The sequence below is a fragment of the Panthera pardus genome, unplaced genomic scaffold, assembly GCF_024362965.1.
Source record: "Panthera pardus isolate Hobbes unplaced genomic scaffold, ASM2436296v1 HiC_scaffold_25, whole genome shotgun sequence".
Taxonomy (NCBI): Eukaryota; Metazoa; Chordata; class Mammalia; order Carnivora; family Felidae; genus Panthera; species Panthera pardus.
Genome location: NW_026526821.1, coordinates 3,807,217 through 3,828,830, shown reverse-complemented (window position 1 = coordinate 3,828,830; position 21,614 = coordinate 3,807,217). Strand labels below are relative to the sequence as shown.

The 21,614-nt window shown below is 59.2% G+C and overlaps 1 protein-coding gene across 5 annotated transcripts in view; it reads left to right on the top strand.

Moving 5' to 3' along the window:
- PHACTR3 (phosphatase and actin regulator 3) overlaps window positions 1–21,614 on the top strand; it is a 235,830-nt gene that overhangs the window by 121,275 nt on the left and 92,941 nt on the right. For 3 of the 5 annotated variants that reach the window (XM_053890088.1, XM_019426390.2, XM_019426392.2), the window contains exons 2-3: window positions 13,007–13,168; window positions 16,766–16,843. The exons of 1 other annotated variant lie outside the window; for it this stretch is intronic. In XM_053890088.1, coding sequence (XP_053746063.1) covers window positions 13,012–13,168; window positions 16,766–16,843 — 235 coding nt within the window. In that variant the 5' untranslated portion in view covers window positions 13,007–13,011. The remainder of the gene's footprint in view (window positions 1–13,006; window positions 13,169–16,765; window positions 16,844–21,614) is intronic. One more of the 5 variants, XM_019426391.2, reaches the window with a different exon arrangement.

Sequence of the window (21,614 nt, the reverse complement as noted above, 5' to 3'; positions counted from 1 at the left end):
CCATGTCACCCCGGTTTTGCTTGTCAGTGTCACCCTAGCACGTGGCACAGAGCAGATGGGGGTCTTCGTTTGGGTTTATCGCAAGGCGACCCTGGGACGTGGGTCTGAGAGCAAGTAACTCCTAAGAAAGCGGTCCGAGGAGGGACCGAAAGGGGAAGTCACGTCGGGAAGAGGAAGAGGCCGAGTCGGGGTGGTCTCGGGCAGGGCTGTGCAGACAGCCACTGCCCCCGATCCCACAGGGGACCCTGGAGCGCGAGCAGCTCCTGAGATTTGTCTCTAACGGAGGCGAGGGGACGGCGCTTTACTCGTGTCAAGTCACCGGCTCAGGCCGGCCGGGCCGTGTCGACCCCCAGCACTGCCCGCTCTTTCACAGGGACACTGGGAGGGCCCGAGGTCGTGGCCTCGGGACGGTGGGGACCCGGGGAGAGCCTGCCCTGGGCTCAGGACACACCCAGGGTCCTGCCCACGTCCTCCTGGTCGTGCTTGGATGAATGGGGCTGCCACCTAGTTCCGAATTTGCGGTTCCTGGGGTGCTCTGACGCGGGAGAAGGTCTGCGATGGTCAGCGGACGTGGAGTTTCGGATTCCCACGGCCGGAGCGCTTTGAAATTCGTGATCCTTCACAATTTTTAATTTAGGGTCATTGCCAGGTTTGCGTGAGACTTTATGCTTTTATGGCTCTTTCACATCTGCGTGAGTCGCAGTCCTGACGCACGTGTGGGTTATCGTCTGGCACCCCGGCCTCCTTCCTTCTGGACCCCAGAGTCCTGATGCTGCGAAGGGCGGGGTTGACACGCAGAGGCCAGGCCGGGAGGCGCACAGGGAGCCTGCTCGGCTTGGTGTTGACCTGCCGCGGCCGGAACAATCGTGCGCTTCGTTCTCCGGGACATCGGTTTCGTCAGCGCTGGGTCAGGCCACCGCTCGAGGTGCAGGTGCATGGAAAAATGGAGGGCTGTCTGCTCTTTGTTCTGCTGGAAACCACCGCTCTTTTTGGTGGGTTTTATGGCTCTGACTCTGGCTTTATGACACGACAGAGGGCTCCACTGGGTCAGGACATAGTGTCTGTTCAAATTGAGGTAAAATTACCTAAATTTAACATCCGCTCTGGCCTTTTCGTGTAAGTGGACAGACACGTCTTTGTGCCTGCTTCTCTCAGCATCACGTCCTGGGGGCTCATCCACGTCGTGGCGCGTGTCAGTGCGTCGTTCTTTTGGGCGTGTGATACGGCGCAGCCGTGTGGGAAACGGGCTGGCCCGTGAAACAGGGCACAGGGGCGCCTGGGTGGCTCAGTCGGGTAAGCATCTGACTTCAGCTCAGGTCAGGATCTCCCAGTTCATGGGTTCGAGCCCCGCGTTGGTCTGCTCTGACAGTACGCAGCCTGCTTGGGATTCTGTCCCCCTATCTGCCCCACAGGCACTCTTTCTTTCTCTCTCTTCCAAAATAAAAAAAAAAAAACACAAAACAAAACCTGGAACAGAAGACCAGAAATCCCCCTCCTAGGTGTATACCCCAAAAGCACTAGAAATAGGTCTTCAAGCGAGCACTGGTCCACGAGTATTCCCACAGCGCTGTGGTGGACCGACAAGTAAAATATACGAGATAGGCCTTTTCTTTAGTATTTATCGCATCAGGTGTTGTCACTTTGGCAGGAATCTTACTGCGTCCGGAGACAGTCCTCTCCTTGGCACAGGGCCACCAGCCTCACTCTGTGTCACGGAGCCCCTTCCACTCATCGGCTCCTTGCCTGATATTCCTTCCAGAATGTCTCTCGGGAACCTGCTGGGGCCGAGCCTGCAAGGCCCGTCCCAGTGGGGAGAGTCTGAGAGAGAACGCGCCAGAGGAGCAGGGCCCACGGAGCCAAGGACAGGACGCGCTGGCACTGGGAACCCAGGGACAAGAAGAGGTGGCCTGCGGAGGAGGGAGGAGGGAGGAGGGAGGGATGGGCCCCTCCAGGAGCTGCCAAGCGTGGGGCTGCGGGGGTGGGAAGAGCCCCCGGCGGCCGGAGCTGCTGGTGAGGGAGAGGCCAGGGCTGGGGAACAAAGTGGGATTTTATTCTGATGCCCGTGGAAGCCCCTGGAGCGGGTTAAGCGGGGTGAGGTGGGGGGAAGGAATCGTGGCATGACATGACCGGGGTCAGACGTTGCAGGCAACTGGGAGCCATGAGGGGGGCCGGGCCTGGGTGCATGAGCAGAAGACAGTGCAGGTCAACGTCTAGTTGTCCGTTCTACTGTTGCCACCCATTTCCCCTAGACCTTGGGTCTGGGAGGGCAGGGCCGGGTCTCGGGCCCAGAGCGGTGCTCAGGAAGGAGCACTTGAGTGTGAGTCCGTCAGTCCGGTGTGCAGTGCGGTGGGGGGTGGACAGAGCTGGCTGCCGCGTGAGAGCGGCTCCCGGGGGCCCCGCAGCGGTGGAGAGCAGTGACTGGGGCCAGGGTTAGCCCTGCGGCCATCAGCTGGGGCTGGCCCTGCCTGGGGGACCCCCGGGGGCCGTCTCCCAGCAGCCAGAGACTCTGGGCATGCTCCGAGCAGGCAGGTGTCACCGGCTCTTGCCTGTTCCCAGAAGGTGTGCGCTGTGCAGACTTGCTGGGTCGCTGAGCCGTCTCGGCCCCGCTGTCACTTCTGTGATGGCACCAGGGGAGCCGGGGCCGGGACAGGGCCTGTGGTGAAGCTAGGAGCCAGGGGAACAGCAAAGTGCAGGTGCTCAGGCAGGGCGGCCTTTGCTCTCAGGGGAGGGTCTTGGGGGCAGCGTCACATCAACCCCTGAGGGGCCAGAAGGAGGCGGCGTGGGGCAAGAAAGTGTGGCTAAAAAGCATCAAGTTCAGAAAGAGCTCAACTTAGTAAAGCCTGAGAAACGTCTGATTGTGTAGGATTATAAACTTCAGCTACGCCTGCACTAGGTCCCTGGGTAGGGACAGTTGGTTCTCAAATGCTTGCTGAGCCCTCACTGAACCCTCCTGAGCTCTGTGTTTGGGCCTGAGTAGGGGGCGGTTACATGGGACACACTTGGTCCCTGCTCTCCTGGTCACATAGCCAAGAAGGACATTCAGTTCACGGATAGGCAAATCAAGAGCTAATTCTAAATTATACTGAAGTCTATGGTGAAAAACCCATAACAGGTGGGTATGGAGGATGGGACCGTGAGGTACGCGTAGGAGTTCATCAGGGAAGAGTGTTGCCTCCAGAAGGATTGGCATGGGGGCAGCCCTGTGTCAGGAGAAATTGAGCGGGAAGCAGAAGGGAGATAGTGGAGGGAAGCAGGGGGCGTGGGTGGAGAACAGCTTAAAGAAGCAGTCACCTGGGGGTGCCTGGGTGGCTCAAAGGACTCTCAATTTCGGCTCAGGTCATGACCTCACGGTTTCATGAATTCAAGCCCCGCCTCGGGCTCTGTGCTGACTGCACGTGGAACCTGCTTGGGATTCTCACTCTCTGCCCCTCCCCCGCACTCTTTCTCACTCTCTAAATAAATAAATAAATAAATAAATAAATAAAAGAAAGAAAGTAGAAGGATTGGGGTCCCAGTTGGGGTCTTGTGTTTCACCAGAAAAGTCACAGTGACATTAAGCAGGAAAGTAATGCAAGGCCCTGCTGGGGGGGGGGGGGGGGGTGGGGGGGGGGCGGGCCGGCTTAAGCGGATGCTGGGAAACCAGTCTGAGGCTAGAGTTGGAGGTGGGTAGTGACACTGGCTGGACCCTAGGGGTCAGCAGCGAGAGTGAAGGTAAGGGATCCTGAGCCAAAGCCATTCCTTCCCGCCTTCTTTCTTCTCCCAGCGTCCAGTGGGACTTTTCCCGAAGACGTTTCCGAAGGGACCACCTAAGGCAGGAGTCAGCTCCCAGAGCACTTGTGCCTTCCACTGGTGTTTATAAATCAAGCTTGATTAAAGCGTATCCGTGCCTATTATTTAGGTATCACGGATGGCTCTCATGCAGTGGCCCGGTAGTTGCCACAGAGATCGTCTGGCCCTTTACAGAAAGCATTTGCCCATCCCTGACCCGAGCGAGATGAACGTGGGACCCATTTTCTTTTCTTTTCTTTTCTTTTTTTTTTTAATTTTTTTTAATGTTTATTTTTATTTTTGAGACAGAGAGAGAGACAGAGCGTGAGTGGGCAAGGGGCAGAGAGAGAGAGGGAGATACAGAATCCAAAGCAGGTTCCAGGCTCTGAGCTGTCAGCCCAGAGCCTGACGCGGGGCTCGAACTCACAAACTGTGAGATCATGACCTGAGCTGAAGTCAGGCGCTCAACTGACTGAACCACCCAGGCGCCCCATGTGGGACCCATTTTCAAGATGCAAATCTGTTGGCTCAGACTCTTCCCAGCCTTGACATGTGTGTAATTCCTCTCAGAAATGCTAAAAGCACGCGTATTTCTAAAAATTAACATTTGTCCATAAGCTCTGACTGGCATGTAAGAGCCTCATGTCACACTTTAGTGTGGAAAGTCTGGGCTGGGGCTTGGGCTTTGAAGGCAGTGGGGAATATTACTTATCTCCATTTATAGTGCGATGCTGACATCTCTCGGTGCGCTGTTTTACGGTTTATCCTTTCTCTGAAATACGCGTTTTTCTCTCCTCTGTAGAAGAAGATCTTTAGGCGGCTGTCTCTAAAAGCAGCTTTTCGTCTTTGCAAAGCCCATGGGCTTTTCTTGCTAAGCAATTTCTGCAGGAGTTTGCCGAAGTGCAGACCAACCTACTAAGCGCAATGCCAACACCACCGGTGTCCGAGACGCCAAAGGTGGCTTCCGGGTCCCCCCTTTCGCCGTCCCCAACTCCACGGTCCTCGTGGTCTAATTCCTCGTTGCAAACCCCACGCAGCCTTTTCAGACCCACCTGGTTTGCAGATTTGAGCTGATTTTCACTTGGAGAACCGGCCATATGTGTGGCAGACATCAGCGACCCTTGGCAGGATCACGGGGTTGATGCTAAACGGATGGTTTCTCTCGTCCCGTGCGCTGGTTTTCCCACCAGACGTGCGAGGCAGAAAGAAACCACTTTAAGGAGGCCCTGGTTTCTGCACTGGCGTCGGGGCATAGATGGTACCCACTGTCCCGTCGTCGTTTTCTCCTCACCATTGCTGTGCGGGGGCCCCGGGCAGCTACATGGCTCAGAGCCGTGGGAAGTTTCAAAGCCCAGCTTCTGCAAAGCTCTTAGAGAATCCCGTTATCTTTGGAACACAGATATTAGGGATAAGACTTTTATATTCCAAAAATAAATTGTCGTGAACACTTCTTAGCAGGAATACATTAAAAAAATTTTTTTTAATGTTTCTTTTTGAGAGAGAAAGCGAGAGAGAGAGAGAGCAAGATCAGGGGAGGAGCAGAGAGAGAGGGAGACACAGAATCCGAAGCAGGTTCCAGGCTCCGAGCTGTCGGCACAGAGCCCGACGCGGGGCTCCAACCCACGAACCGCGAGATCATGGCCTGAGCTGAAGTCGGACGCTCAACCGACTGAGCCCCCCGGGCGCCCCCTGCAGGATATATGTTTAAACTGCTTCATCTCACGTCTCCTGCTCGAAGTCTGTTGTTGCCCCAGCCTGTGTGTGGTTATGGTTATGGCTGTCTGGGCAACGAGGTGTAAATTGGGGTTGCCTGATCTGTCTGTTTAGGAAGAGCTGGTGAAGCAGCCATATGTGGTTGCTTACTGCAGGACTTCTCAGAGCCTTCACTGTGATCATTCGCGGCAGCCCTTCAGGGAGGGCTTTTAGTGTAGGCAGCGTTTTCCCATCGGTCTTTATCCGTAGAGCATCTCCCAAGCTAGGGTTCCATGGAACATGCTTTGGGAAACACTGGTGTCGCCCCAATGCGAGCTCTACATCCAAAAGCCCGGGCTCCTGTGCCAGCCCTGCCACTTACCAGCTGTGTGACTCCATACGTGGGTCCTGTCCCCTCAGCCTCCTCTTCCCAAACGGCAAATGGAGCTGGAAACGTAGCCCCTGCCTCCTGGGGTCGTTTGCTTGGAATGAACGTGCCAATGAATTTGGCGGCTGCCCTCGGCCTTCTAAACCGTGTTCTCCTACGACGAAGCGTCCGTTCGATCCGCAGGGTCCCGGGGCTCGTGTTCACTCCGACGCCTCGCCAGGGTCTCCTGTTGCCTTCCCTGTGTTTCTTGGGCGCCTCGGCTGACGGGCAGGGCCGAGAAAGCCTCCGTCTGTGTCAAGGGCTGCTCGTGGCGGCCGCCGGGGGAGGGGATGAGCCAGCATGAAGCCTGGAAGTTGCTTAGGGATTGTAATTATCTCCTGCCGTCCAGGGGCGCAGAGGTGACTCAGGGTCGCTGTTCATAACCAGTGACCTGCATTTGGATTCCACTTCAGTTTTCCTACCGCAGGATCAATGTGTCTCATTCATTCATTTATTCACTCAGTCCATCATTCATTTATCCCACACACCGGGTGCCGTGCTGGGCGCCCGAGGAGGAGTGGGAGCCTGCTCTTGGGGTCCTCGTGGCCTTTACTGGTGAGGCTGCGGTTATCTGCACGGGGGCTGTAAGGGACCACAGGTTCTGATGGACAGGCTCGCAGAGCAGCAGGAAAATCCCGCAGAGGTCCTGGGAATAGAGCCATCGGCCCTTAGAAGTTCTTCTCCCCTTTTAAGTAAATTCACCCTTCTTCTTGCATCCCCGCCCTCTCCCTCCCCACCCCAGCCACCTGTCCCCGCCTCCACGCCCGGCCACGGTTACGTGGAGTGGGCTCACGTAGGTGTTCGGCTCTGGGCCCTGGTTCTGTCCGTATTGATCAGTGCTCCCCAGATATCCTGCTCTAAGGTCGTCACTCAAGAATTTTCCAGGAATGGGGAAAGTCAAACCACAGTCCTTGTACATCTGGGAGACTTAAAATCCATTTTGAAAATCTGGGTTTGGAGGTTCAGACGCGTCCTGGTGGTGGTTCAATCAAAACACTGAGAACTTCCTTTGTAGACAGCTGTCGGGGCACATCGTTCGTGGCCTGGCCACAAGCCGTGGGTCTTTCGATGCTAAGTGCCACGGTTTTGCTCCACGCTGCTTTGATGCTTAGGTGTGCTCCAGCCCTGGCTTTCGCCCCTCATCCCCGACAGTGCCGTCTTCACCCGCTCCATGTGATGTAGCGAGGGGGTTAGGATGAGGGCTTTTGGAGCCGACATCCTGACTTGTAAGCATCCTGTCACCTTAGCTGTGTGACCTGGGAAAGTTATCTCACACCTTTGTGCCTCCGGCTTCCTCCTTGTCACATGGGGGATGAAAAGACTGACCTGCCTGCTGAGGTCTTTTTTTTTTTTTTTTTAAGTTTATTTATTTGGAGAGAGAGAAACAGAATGAGACAGCACATGAGCAGGGGAGGGCAGAGAGAGACGGAGAGAGAGAATCCTGAGCAGACTCTCCACTGTCAGCACAGAGCCCAGCATGGGACTCAAACTCACAAACTCAAGATCACGACCTGAGCTGAAATCAAGACTCAGACACTCAACCAGCTGAGCCACCCAAGCGCCTCCGCCTTCTAGGGTCTTGATGGGAACGAAAGGAGCTGATTCGTGTTCGGTGCTCAGGACGGGGCTTGTCGCACAACACAGCAAGTGCTCCGTAGATGTGCTGTTGCTGGAACAGACCTGGGTGTTCCTGATCCTTCCCTGTGCACCAATGCCCCAGGTGGAGGGCTTTCCCGGCTCTGATGAGGGCTCTCACTCAGCAACATCTCTGGATCCCTCCCTCCTTTCTGTGCCGGCCTGCGACCCTCATGCTGCCTGTCCCCTCTCAGAGAGCCTCCCTGCCTGCAGCCTGGCTCCCTGCAGCCGTCATCCACATGGCACTCGGTGAGGCCCCTTCACAGCGCTGGTCCTCTGTGCCTCCCCTGCCCTCCCCATTCCGGAAACCCCGAGCTCCAGGATGAAGGCTCTCAGATTCGAGTGCACAGACCCACGCTGGCAAATTGGTAACACCAAGGACGACACAGTTTTATTCATTTATGTGTATTTTTAAATGTTTATTTTTGAGAGAGAGAACAAGCAGGGGAGGGGCAGAGAGTGGGGGGGACAGAGGACCTGAAGCGGGTTCCACACTGTCAGCCCAGAGCCTGACACAGGGCTGGAACCCACCAACCGTGAGATCATGACCTGAGCCGAAGTCGGACGCTCAACCGACTGGGCCACCCAGGCGCCCCCCGCGTCGTTTCTTATTCACTTATCAATATACTTTTAATTAAAAGAGTCCTCTCTTACCGTGAGGTTCTTTTCTGCCTATTATTTATGGTCAGTGGTGGTGATAATACGTGACAGTCTCGTGCAGGTGTGTGCGTGCGTGTGTTGGTCGTTAATCGGCAGTGTAGGAAGTTGGCATCTCTGAGCACGTCAGTCTCCCACGTGGAAGTTTCACGGGGCTTCTGGACCTCCGAGATGAGGACGCCAGACCTTGCTTTTCTGCCTCATCTCCCATCGCCCAAATACCACGTCCTGTCGTGCTTTGATGGATTCGCACCCTTTATTCAGCTCCTCAACCTCCAAGGCCGGAACCAAGTACCACCCGCCCCCCAGCAGCCTTCGCAGAGCCCGCCTCCCCCCATGCAGAGCAGCTCTGGCCCCGGGCGGGCCTCAGCTGATGCCTGCTGCCTGAGTTTGGGAATGAATGAATGCATGAAGCAAGCAGAGAGCGGTCTTCCGATTTTGGCTGATAGAGAGGGTGTCTGTCTGTCTTCCCTGCGAGGCCAGCCACTCAGCTTGTGGGGGTCATCCGCGAGTGGGGGTCCCCTCCGTGGTGTGTTTTGGGGAGAGGCCACGTGCTAGAAGAGGGAGACAGGTCAGTCGATGGAAGATGGGGAAGCAGAAATGCCCGGGGTCACTAAGGAGTGGACTCCAGAGTCCGATGGACGGGGGTCGGATCCAGGCGCCAGAGTCACAGGCCAAGCAGGTGTTTATTTGAGTACCTCCCGTGTGCCAGGCACCAGTAAAGATGCCAGGGGCCCACGGCGAACGAGACAGCCACAGCTCCCGCTCTCACGGACAGGACTTCGTTTGTCCAGGTGAGAAAGACAGATGGCAATTGTAAACGGTACGTCCCGGGAGGATGTCCGAGAGCTATGGGAGCGAGGGTGGAGGGGATATCGTGAAGGAAGGGGCTGGCCCAGGGCCAGGCATGAAAATGAGCCCGTAAGCTCAGTGAGCTCAGTCATGGTGGCCTTCCCGGCCTTGTCCTAGAGCGGTGCCTCAATGTAGGTCTGTGGGATCCATCGGTGGGGGAGGGAGGCAGGGTTGGGGACCAGGAGAGGGCTGGAGTGTGGGGGGCGGACCTGTCTCGTGTCAGCAGGCCGGGCCACCTGCCCCATCCGTCATTTGGGAACCCGGGGAGGCCTCCTGCCTGCCCTGTGGCTGCCAGTTTTACTTCCTCACGCAGATGTGGGGAAACATGTTTCATTAATTAACTGCTAATGCTTCACAGGTGGCAGAGGTGGCCCGGGAACAGCCCCGCTGTGTCATTCGGAGGCTGGAGGGATGTGCTAATGTGTCTGCACCCCCGGGAATGCCCCCGGTGGGGGAAGGGGGCTCCCCAGCAGCCCGAGAGAGACACTGGGTGAACTCACGGGCCGGAGGTAGAGGGAGGAGGGCAGGGGCGCCAACCGCCCTCCCCCCCGCCCCGGGACACACACATGCGAGAACACAGCCACTCCTGCGTACACACGTGTCCCCGTGCACACCCACCCTTGGTGTGCCCAGGAGGACACACACCCGCCTCTTGCTCACACAGACCCCCGGGCGCACAGTCGGAGAGAGTCGTGCCCTCTCTGTCCTCGAGGTGCTTGTGATCCCTTCGCTGGAGGGTACAGCGTCTGTTCTGACGTTTCTGTCCTTGCGCCTGGGCCTGGGCTGAGCCCCGCAGGCGGAGAGGTGGAGGAGGGAGGGGGTGCTGGGGGTGCAGCCCTCAGCCTTCTGGAGCCTGCTGCCCTGGGCTTTTGCTCCCCGATGACAGCAGGTCCCTGAGGCGTTGCTCAGACGAACGTGTCTGTCCTGGTCGAGCGAGGCGGATATTTGCTAAATGGACAAATCAGATCTTTTTTTTTTTTAATATGAAATTTATTGTCAAATTGGCTTCCATACGACTCCCAGTGCTCATCGCAACAGGTGCCCTCCTTGATGCCCAGCACCCACCCTCCCCTCCCCCCCACCCCCCATCAGCCCTCAGTTTATTCTGTTTTTAATGAGATGAAGATCCCTCAATGGCTCCCTGCTGAATTTCGAGTCAAGTTCGAGCCCTTGGGGCCCCTGCCCTTTCTGTGCTCCAGGCTGTGCGTGAGGACCCTGTGTGTCAGAGGGGCGTTGGGAACCCCGGTACCTGCTCCAGCCACTGGGGGCAGAGGTGGGGGGGGCAGGGAGTCCAGGGACTCACGTGATGATGGTGGGGAGGAAGAGGAGGGTGGGGAGGAAGGCGATGGCGAGGAGGGAGACTCTGCCCCTCGGCCCACCTTCCATGGGTTCAAGCAAGCCATGTGGCCGAGCCCCGGGCAGGGATTTGGGAAGTCCCGTGCCCTCGGTTCCCCAGCGAGGCCAGGGCAGGCGTGAGGGTGCAGGGAGGGGTGGTGCCAGCACGCCCTGCCCCGTTAGTGAGTGACAGAGCCAGGATGTGAACCCCAGATGCCTGGTTGTAGCACCTGCTTTCTTAACAACTGCACCCTACTGCCTCCCATAGCATGCTGCGTGCCGTGAATGTCGCCGCGCAGGGATGACGACTGTGAATAGGGGGCGGAGATGAGTGGGTGGCCACCAGGAGCAGCTCTGGGGAGCTACACAGACGTGGTGCTCAATCTGCACTTTGTGCTACAGGAGAAGGGGAAGGGCAGGGAGCGTGCAGAACGGCGATGTGATCAGTTATATTTGTGAGGGTGGGGATCGCGGGGAGACCGGCTGGAAGGCCTTGTGGGGCATGCGGGGGAGCCGCCGGCGGCTGGGGGCCTGGACCGGGGTCACGGGTTCTACTTTGTGCTGCTCTGTTTTTGCTTTGGCTGCTAGGAAACTCGGAGCCATGTGTGTGCCCTCCTCTGGATTTCCGCACTCATCGTGTGGGGCATGTGTGTTTCTGTGACGCCACCTTTTGTGGAGTGGTGACAATGGTCCATTGTCCCTCTGCACATCTCTGGGGATCTTCATTTTCACACCAGCCCAAGGCCTGGGGAGACCTGGCCAGTTCTCTTCCGCAGGACAGCAGCTCTCCTTGTGCCGTGTGGCTCTGACCCACATGCTTGAACCTGGCACCCGTAGGCAGGAGGGGATGGTAACACACAGTAAGCTGCCTCTGGGAGGAGAAGGGCCTGTCTGCATCCCGCGGCTGGAGCACGGTGCTGGGGAGATGGTGGGGGGGGATCCGCGACAGGTGCCCTGGGGCTTCCTTGGCTCCACCCCCCACCGGGCCCCTGCTGGGTGCCGGGTACTGGGGACAAGCTCGAGCAGGCTCTTCTCTCAACAAGACACCCCTAAGCTTGTTCTTCCACGCGGGTTGCTTTGTAGACCACCGGGGACAGTCTCCGGTATGTAGTTAATACTCAATTAATAACAGCCAGAGACAGAGGCCACGCAACCTGGGTGGCTGGGACAGTCCTGCTTTGTGCCTTCTGTTGGTGTCTTACCCATTTGTGTCCTGCTCCGGGAGATAAATTCACACAGTCACTGTAGAGGCAGCTTCCAGATACGAGAGGGGTCCGGGCTCAGGCCCCGCAAGGTCATGCCCGACCTCCAGCGTTTTCTCGCTCTGTGGGTCCACAAGATGACTCACTGCTCTGAGCCTCAGTGTGCTCATCTGTAAAATGGATATGATAGGAGTCCTGTATCTCATAGATTTATTGTGAGGGTAAAGTTAGTTGGTACCTGGCCAGGAACAAGCAGTGACTTTTACTCCAGGATAATTCTTTTGTTCCTCATATAATAGAAATTACTATGAAAATTTCTACCAGAAGACAGCCATGCTGGCATGGTCTTAGACATCAGAGTGTCTATACGGTCTTAAAACGTAGTTAATATCATTCTACATGGATTGTAACATACTCTCGATCAACTGTGTGTTATATATGTTTACCTAAGTTTCCAGCCTCTGGGGCCACCCTGCATTTTCCTTTGAATGCTGGATGTCAGGGACGATCATTATCTTTATTTTACACGTGTGGAAACTGAGGCTCGGAGGGGCTGGGTGCCGTGAGCCCTGTCTGGCTGCTCCTAGCCCAGGAGGCTCGTCTCTGGGGCGTCCATCACCTGGGGCGCCGGGCCAGGTCTGGCCCCTCTGGTGGACTCCCACTGAGGACCCTCCCAATACCCCCTCACTCCAGCCCTGCTCATCCAGCATATTTGGGCCCCTCTGGGGCTTCTTGTCTCTTTATAAACTCAGGCTCCCAGCCCCTGCTTGTGCATCGCAATGAAGTGAATTAACCCACTGGCTGTGGGACTAAATGTGTTCTGGGTGGCACGTGTGTGTGCGTGTGTGTGTGCACGTGGGGTGTCCTGGCCGGGGTCCGGGCACCGGTGCCGGCAGCCATGCTGGGTGGGGAGCACTGGCTGGTCTGTGAACCCCCACCCGAGTGACACTGGGAGATTAAAACTCAGCACACCCAAGACCTCGTCACTGCCCTGTCCCAGGAGGGGTTTGGGGCATCTTGAGCTTTTCCCCCATCCTCCCGGGTGCCGGCCCGAGCTCTGGTCTGAGCTGTGCCTGTGGGACAGGGTTCCGGGCGGGCAGTGGAGACAGCAGCCGTCTGGCTCATGTGACTCTGCACTTTGACCGTCTTGTCCGCTGCAATGTTTTCCGTTCTCACCCATCTTTTTCCTTAAACAATGAACACATCGTGAACTACAGAGCGGCCTGTGGAGAAGCATGTGTCTTTCTCTTCCCGGGCCCCACAGTAGCAAGTGCCCCTGTTGCTCGAGGGCCTCACGGACGTTTTCTCCGCACGTGCCAGCATGCTAGGGGCGCGGGCCAGCCCCGGGCTTTGGAGAATCACCGGTGGCCCCGTGGGTGAGGGGAGCCACGCGGGATTGGTGATCACCCGGCCCCTCCTTGGTGTGCTCCCCTTGCAGATGAGATGGACCCAGTCCCCCCAGCGCGCTCCGAGTATCTGGTCTCAGGGACCCGAACCCCCCCTGTGAGGAGGAACAGCAAACTGGCCACCCTGGGCAGGATCTTCAAGCCCTGGAAATGGAGGAAGAAGAAAAACGAAAAACTGAAGCAGACCACATCCGGTGAGCATGGGGGACAGGGAGCCGGTGCCACTGTCCCCGAGCTTCTCGATGCTGATGTTGTCTTCCCCTCCCCCACGGGGGGCGGGCTCCCACAGCAGGGGCTGCTCCGCCTTTGGGTCCCTTCCTTCCTCTGGCACAGGCCCCACCCACCCGGCTGGGGGCGGGGCCAGCACCGGGCACACCTGCAGCCCACTGCCCGCCCAGACCCACGGGGCACAGAGGTGGATGGGACCTTGTTCATGCGCACCTGGGGGTCCCTGCGGGGCAGGGAGGCCAGCTGGTGACGGCAGTCCTTGCCGACCACACTGCAGTAGCACGCGCCCAGCCCCCACACCCGGACCCGCACTTCGGGGGCCTGCCGTCCCTAGGAGCCCCCCAGGTGATTCAGAGGGCCGGAGCCCGCATCTTGGCCCCAATTCCCGCAGGCTCCTCCTCTTGCTGGAAGCCAGGGCCGCCGGCTCCAGGGCTCCTAAGCTCTTCCCGAGGAGGGTGCCCACAGGCAGTGCCCCCCCCAACGCCCTCCCACCACCGGATCCGGAAGCCCCCTTCCGTCACTCACCTGCGGCCCCATCCTTACACCCTGCTGGTCCCAGCTCTGTGGGAAGTTGGGTCGCGGCGGGTTGGACCGTTGCCCCTGCCCCCTCGAAATCCACACCGGAGCTACGGCCACGAGACAACCACGCGGACACATGTGACAGCAAATACAACAGGCCGTGATAGTGAGCAGTGACCAACCAGACACTCAGAGCACCCCCGTCACCCACGTTACCGTGACCCCGCCCATCTCAGGGAGGGCAGGCCGGTCCCACGGCCAAGGTCTGGTTCCCGGGTGAGAGGGTGTCCTTGGTGAAGGGGAGGGGGGGCCGGTGCCGTGAGAAGCAAACCCCACGGGCCTCGCCGCTGAGCTGTGCACCTGTTAGCTACGGCTGGAAACAATTAGTGAGGGAGCCGCGCATGTGGAATTAGTCTAGGCCTTGGGGACCAGCCTGGTAAGTGCCCGTCTCGGCCTGCTGTCTCTGACGGTCCCCAGGGCCCCTGTCTCCTTCCCAGCCCTGAAGCCGTGCGGCGTGCAGAGACAGGGCTACCCCAACAGGTCTTTCCCTCACACCTGTTGCACGTTTTACAAATTATTTTTAACCCCCTGAGAAGCTGATCGACCCGTTCTCCTTGTCCACAAGGGCAGCACATCAGTGTTACTGCAGGAATCTCAAACACCTCCTGTGTGCCAGGGACAGAGTAGACGGGGGACCCAGGCCCTGCGCACTTAGGGCTCTGCCCAGCGGGGAGTGGGGCGACAGACCAGTGAGCATGCGTGCAAGCATGCGAGACGTCACGGCTCCGGTGGGGCCCCAGGGGAGCTGAGCAGGTGCCGGGGAGGAGTGCGGAGGGGTGGGGTGGGTGGGCAGATCTGAGAAGGCTCGGGTGAGGAGGCACCGTTGAACTGAGATGTGATTGGCCCCTTGAGAAAAGCAGGGCAAAGCGTTGCAGCAGAGGGAACAGTTCACGCAAAGGCATGGAGTTGGGGAAGGCACCAGGGCCCAGAGCAGGGTGGCCTCCGTGACCTGGGGAGCCCCTGATGCTCTCTGGGCCGTGGGATTGGAGGGTTGAGCCGTGCAGGCCCCCTCGGCACTGTGCTGCCACTGAGTGGCCTGGAGGTTCGTCAGGATGCTGCGGGGTCCCTGTAGATGCATGGAAGGTCTCCAGGTTAACACCTGCAGGGTCCCCACCTGGAGGCCCTTTATCAGGCATCTGGCCATCTCAGGAGGACTGCATTTCGTTTACTTATTCCAGACCATTCTTCCCCCCGAAGTGTGGGATGTTAGTTATTTCAGCTTTTCAAAAACGCCATTTCACAAGCACTATTGGTTAGCGTGAGAGGAAGGTGATTTCAAGACACTAAGGAAGCCGGCAGTGGTCTGGGCGGGGCGGGAGGGGCAGCGTCGTGGGGACGGCTCCCAGAGGCTGCAGTTTGGGAAGTGGCCCCGAGCTGGCACCTGCTGTGGGGGGCTGGCTCAGTGATAGGGGCGGCCCCCTGAGACGGGACAGCAGACCCTCGCAGCTGCCTCTTTGGGGTGTTGGGAGGGCTCAGGAGTCAGAGCAGACGATGTCCTGTGTGTGAGCCGGGCCCCCGTGAGCGCGACCCGAGCTGGCTGGATGATCGCGCGACTCTTTGGACCTCCACCCCCGTTCTGCGCACCCCTGTCTGTGAGGCTGGACAGCAGCCCCTCTACTCACACCTCCCAAAGTCAGAGTTCAGTGTCTCAGTTTCGTGCATACTTCTGGCCCCCGGACATTGGATTGGAAATTGGACTAAAAAAGGAAATTATGCTCCCTTTGCCGGAAAACGTCTTCCTGCTGGTATGTTTGGCTTTTCCCTGTCCGTCTTCAGCTGTCGGTGTGAGCGCCCTGAGGGAGGCCAGCCCGGACATTCCAGCACAGCCTGGGCTTCCCAGACCCCTACCTCCCAGTCCCTCTGGTTCTGGGTCATTCCACGGCCCCAGGTGTAGATGCCTCTCATCCCTTCTGGGTCATTCCACGGCCCCAGGTGTAGATGCTTCTCATCCAGCTTCCCCAGCGCTGCCCCCAGGCGGAGGCCATGCCTGTCTGGCTCCCCCATGCCTTTACAACGTAGGTGCTCAGTTAATGCTTTATTAGTTCTAAGCATTTGAGCAGCTCTGTTATCCCTGCCGGCTGGCTCCCACTCGAGCCCTGGAGGGAGGGGGGCTGAATTGTTTCTGCTTCCCAGGGACACCCCAGCGCGTGCTCAGTAGATATTTTTGGCTAAGTAACTTCCTCGTCCTTACCTGTTTGTCCTCTGCTGCCGGTCTTTAAGCTCCGAGGGGAGAGGCCGGCTCCGGTCTATGCTCCCCGCTGCAGCTCTCACCGGGCAGAGCGCTGGCACACACGGGTGACCCATAGGCCCTCTGGGATCAGGCTTAGTAGCCAGAAATTTGCATCTTTCAAAGAAGGGGGTCCAAGGAATTGCATGGGGTCATATTTGGAAATTGAGTTCTAACTGTAGGCAGATAGTTTCCTGGACGGATGAAGGAGACCGGCAAGCAGAGTGAGCCCCCAGCCTCACGGGTAGGGGTGAGTGGGAGCTGGCACCTTGGCCGGCCCCGCCCCTGTCCTCCCTCCCTGTCTGGCAACTTCTCTGAAAGCTTTAAAACCCGGGGTTTTCTCGGAGGAACTTCTGGGAAGCCAGTGGTCACAAAACACCATGTTCTGACCAGAGCTCTAGAGCCACCAGGGTGTCTGGAAACATAACAGGACCCACAGAAAAGCGCCCCCGGGTCTTGGGGGTGGAGGGAGGGTGTGGTCCTGGGCCGGTAAGTTGGGGAGCCTTTGGCGGAGGGTAGGCATGTGCAGGAGTCAGCGTAAGGAAGCGTTAGCCGAGGCGTTGCTTTGCAGATGAATCACAGAAATCATTGCCTTGAACAGTGCACTCAGTGTGCTCCCCTCCGCCGTGCGTACGTGCAACGCTCATCAGACTGCGTAGTAAGAAAGCTTGGAAGTCCCCAACGGCGCTCCCCGCCCGGTGGCCCCCGGCCCCGTGGTCTTGCCCGTGACTCACCGGCCTATTTGTATGTTGTGCAGCACTGGAGAAGAAGATGGCCGGCAGGCAAGGTCGGGAGGAGCTCATCAAGAAGGGTCTGCTGGAGATGATGGAGCGGGGTAAGTGGGGCCGCCACGGTGGCAGGTGCTGGGCCAGGGCGCCCGGCAAAGGTCAAGGGCGGAACGGTGATCCGGGAAGCCGGGTATCGGGATACAGGGGCTGGACCCGAAGGAGGCCATTCACCGTCGGGTCCCTCCGTGAGGTTACGGGGCCACCTCTGCAAGCGGCCCGGAGCTAACGCCTTTGGGGCCACAGCCGGCGGCTTCCTGCCCTAGCTGGGCCCGGGCCAGGCCGCTGCTGGGTCCCGGTTCCCCACGAAGTGGCAGGATTGGCTTTTGGTTTTTTCCTGTTGACGTCATTGTTCCTGATGCGGGCAAGTTGTTTTTACTCGCACGGCCGTCTAGTACCCTTGCTGGTCCTTGTGACGTGTGGACGGCTTTCTGGGTGCTGAGCGTCCTCACCCTCACCCCTTCACAGCACCCTCAGCCCCCCGGGAGCGCTCGGATGCTGCTCACGCTGTGCCCTGGAGGCCTCGCCACGGTGATGTCTGCGTGGCCACCTCTGCGTCTTTGAGAATCACCACCTGTTGTGGCTCGCGGGTCATTCGTAACGTTCGTGGCCTCCCCGCCTCGTCCTGCTCTCTGGGTGATGACGAGGCACGGGACTCAGGGCCCGACGCACACCTTTTGTGGGTCCTCCTCCTCTGGGACTCTGGTGTCCCCCCCACCTCACCGCCGCTGGGAGCTCTCTCTGGAGCCGGACCAAGCTCTTGCCTCCTGACTGAAGGGTCCTGGCCTCCCGGAGCCAGTTCCCAGAGGGTGTGAGGGCACGTGGCGCCCCTACCCGCTTCCTGTCCTAGATCTCACTAGGGTGTTTGTCGTTTGGCCCAGGAATCAGGGCCAGGAAGGGACCTCGCGAAGTCAGGGCATCTGGATGTATACCAGGCTCTGCCCCCGTCCTGCCTGTCTGCTCTCAAACCCCCTGTGGTCTTTGTCCTCATGTCTCTTCTTCAGCTTCAAAGAGTGAAGTATTTTTGGTTTTAATTTTATTTATTTATTTTGGGAGAGAGAGAGGGAGAGAGAGAATCCCAAGCAGGCTCTGTGCTGTCAGCTCAGAGCCCGATGCGGGGCTCGGTCCGACAAACCGAGAGATCATGACCTGAGCTGAGATCAAGAGTCGGACGCTGAACCGACCGAGCCACCCAGGTGCCCAAAGAGTGAAGTATTTTGATGACGCCGTCTTCCTGGGAAACCAACGTAGCAGATGGCTTACGACTGATGATCTAACTTGCGTGTAAGAGGAGAGCTCGGTACCCAGTCCTTCAGGGTTCAGATGCTGAACGTTCCGACTCTCGGGTTTGGGGGGATGTCATTGCTGATAGGAACCTGGACTGTGTTAGTCTGGGTGGGACAAAACAGCTCCAAATCCTGCATTTTGAGCATGTTTCCAGCCAACCTTCCTTTGGATCTTGGGGAAGGGGAATGGGAAATGAAAACGGACTTGAGGCCTGTGTATCATCTATCATAGAAAATACTATCGCTGGTGCATGAAAAGTAAGTGGATGGATTTGATTGCTGTCAGGAAAACAGAGGGGTGGCTGCAGAACCGAAGGGGAGTCTTCCAGAAGAGCAGTCTGCCTTTCCTCAGCTCTGAACCTTTGTTAAACGGTTTTGTCTGGTGACTGATGGGCCATATGGAGCAGGCGGCGTCTGGCTTTGGCCCCCAGAGTGTCATCTGCCACCCGCCCCCCCCCCCCCCCCCCCTTAGATCACACTTTGTCTCGCCGAGTGATTATGAACCGGGAACCAGGTGGGTCCGACACACGGTCTCCTTCCTCAGGGGTTGAAACCGTGCTCATTAAGTGATGCCACAGGAGATGGTCCCACAGATGCAGGATCACCACGGAGGGGGGTAGGGTGAGCACCCGGAGAACAAGACCCCGGGACCCGACCTGGGCAGGGGGCCACGGGGTCATGTCTGCGGGGGATCCCAGGGCCCCGGGAGAGCAGGCTGGTTCTCAGAGCGAGCTGCGCTGTGCGTTAGCTTCGCCAGGCGCGCTCTTGGATTAAATGCCCTGGGGGCGGGACCCACACACCTGGACTTCACGGTACCTCCCCAGCTGCCTCCGGCTTTGGTGCCACCAAGGCTGAGAAACAGAGAGAGCGGGGAAGTGGGGCGTATCTTCCAGCCCTGGAGGGCCCGCGGTGGAAGGGAGAAGGTGGGTGAGGGGCAAGCAGGTAGGAAGCGTGGAGGGGGCCCTGGGTCTGACAGAGCCTTGTATCTTCCCTGCACCCCCTCAACAAAATGAGACCCCCCTCCCCGGAAGCTACCGGGTGACAAAGTCACTTCCAAGTGGCCGCAGGAGCCCAGGGCAGCACAGGGGCACGGGCCGAGCGGGTCTGCGGTGAGCCTGCCCAGCGTGTCGCTGAGGGGGGCATGCTAGGGAAGCAGCGTGCCTCTGGGAGGCGGCCTGGGGCCAGGGGGAGGAGGGGGACGTGCTCTTGTCGTGCTCTTTCCTCCATGTGCTCCAGCTCCTGAGGCTGCAGGGACAGCAGGATCTAGGACGGTGCTTGGCATCAGGCTCCTGGGGCGCCTCCTGCCCCACACTGGGGTTCGTGCCAAGCACTTGCTTAGAAAATGCCTTTTCCCACTGGGGGCGGGGTCAAGTCCTTTTGAGGCCGTGTGTGCCCCAGATTTGTCCTGGTATTGGGATGGCCGGCTGGGTGCTGGGAATCCTTGGTGGGGGTGCCGAGTGCCCCCTTCCGGCTCTGGGCTTGGAACTGAGCCTCCTCCCTCCACTGGCCTCCGCGTAGCCTCGGTGTGGGGGTGAGCCCCCCCTCCGGGGTTCGGAGGAAGGACTCCGTGGCCACCACCTGCTGCCAGCCAGGCTGCTTGTCTGCAGCCGGAGCACCTCCCTGTGGCCAAGCGGTACCCAGGGCTTCATGCCCAGCGGGCGCCTGGGTGGTGGGTGTGGGTGACAGTGACCAAGGGGCCCAGAGAGGCCGCCACGGGCTCGGGTCACAGACCCTGCAGAGCTGCCCCAGACCTCACCCGTGCCTTTCTTTGGCCAGGACGAAGCCGCACACGCGCACGGTCTCCGTGTGTGTCACCTGGGGGTTTGCCCACTCCTAGAGCAGTCAGCAGCCTGATGATGTGAGCTGGTCCCCGGGAGGGGACTGCAGGGAAGAGCCCTGGGGTCCCCTGGAGATGAGCCCGTGTCCCTCCTGGGTGTGTGGTTTTATGAGGCAGTCTGACCCCCCACCCCCCTTGTTCCTGCAAGTCTGCTGATGTGCCGGGTGTGGGTGGGGAGGGGGCAGGTGACCCTTCCCGCACTGTCTTCCCTGCTTTGGCCAGGCTCCGCCGACTCCTGGGTGGCTGGCGAGGGCCAGCAGCGTCCCAGCCCCTCCCCCGCGTCCTAGCCCACGGGACAGGAGCCTGCACATTTCCCCCCAGTGACTTTGCTCCGCCCACTCGGCATTTGCTTCGGTAACTGGAGGAATCTCCCGTTCCAGCACCGGGTGTAAAAAAGATACTTGTGTTCGGTGACCCGAGAGACGCGTGGTTTCCTTCCTCGGGGAGGGGGGGTTGGGCGGCGACGAGTCAAGTGCGTCTGGCTGCTACGTGGCGGGAAGGCCGGGCGCGGTGCGTGTGTGTGTGTGGCACGTTCCTGTCGCCGTGGCTGCTCTGTGTGACACCGGTGGTCCACCGTGCGCCCCTCCACAGCCCCCGGGGGGAGGACGGACATCCGATGGAGAGCAGGCCGGGAGGGAGGGCTGGCTGAACGGCGAGGCACAGGGGACAAGCCACCCACATCTCCTCGCCCCCCCCCCCCAACGGCGTTTCTAGGCAACGGCCCTGCCAGCAGGGCTATTTTGGGAACTGCCAACTTTTCATTGAACGTGATTATGAACCGGGGCTCTGAGCGCAGCCCAGAAAGGTCCTACAAGTGCGCTGAGCGGGGACGCAGGGGAGGGCCCCTAAGTCCGCGTGTTTGGGGAGGACGAAGCCTTGGCTGAGCTGGCCACGGGCTGCAGGCCTCTGGGCCCCACACGTGCGAGTTCTGGTCACGTGATTGTCGTTGGTGATGATTAGGGGAGGGTCGTGGGTTCAAACAGCGGTCGTCCCTGGCCGCCAGCGGCCTGTCCTTCCGAAGGAGGGGTGTGCCTCTGTAAGCGGCGGGCGGCAGCCTCCCCTCGCGGAGGTGTGGGGTCCGGCCGAGACGGTGCTGTGTCCCCGGCAGGCAGGCCCCTCGGTGCCAGCGGTGCTCTGCGCCCTGCCACCGAGGACCAAGTGAGCTGGCGGCAGAGACCGTCACGACCGCATGTCGAGTCCGCGTAAACCAGCCCTGAGCGGCGTCCGGGAAAGTGTAGTTTTGAGCTTTGTGACGTTCAGCCATGCCCACTGGGTCTGCGCCCTTGGCTGGCATCTGGGTCTTTGCCCGCACCAGGGCGGGTTGGCAAGTCTGCAGCAGGTCTGGCCCGGGAGCAGGTTTTGCAAGGCCCTCGGGCTGGGCACGGTTTTTAAACTTCAAGGGTTTTGTGAAAATTAAAAAAGAACGCAGTACCTGCCGTGTGGCCCACAAAGTCTAAAATACCAGCCGTCTCCTTTTTTGGAAGAGGCTGCCGGCCCCTCGTCCAGGACCTTTGGTCAGCTGACCTGGCTGCATAGACGAGCCCTTCCCAGCCCCAGATCTCCAGACTTCCCGCTGGCCGGCCTCTCTGCCCTTCCCTGGGGAGAGGGCTGTGCAGCCGGGGGGCAGCAGCTGCGACTCCCGTCCCTTTGGGGTCCCACGCCGGGCACCAGGCCCAAGTCCGGGTGCGGCGAGGATCC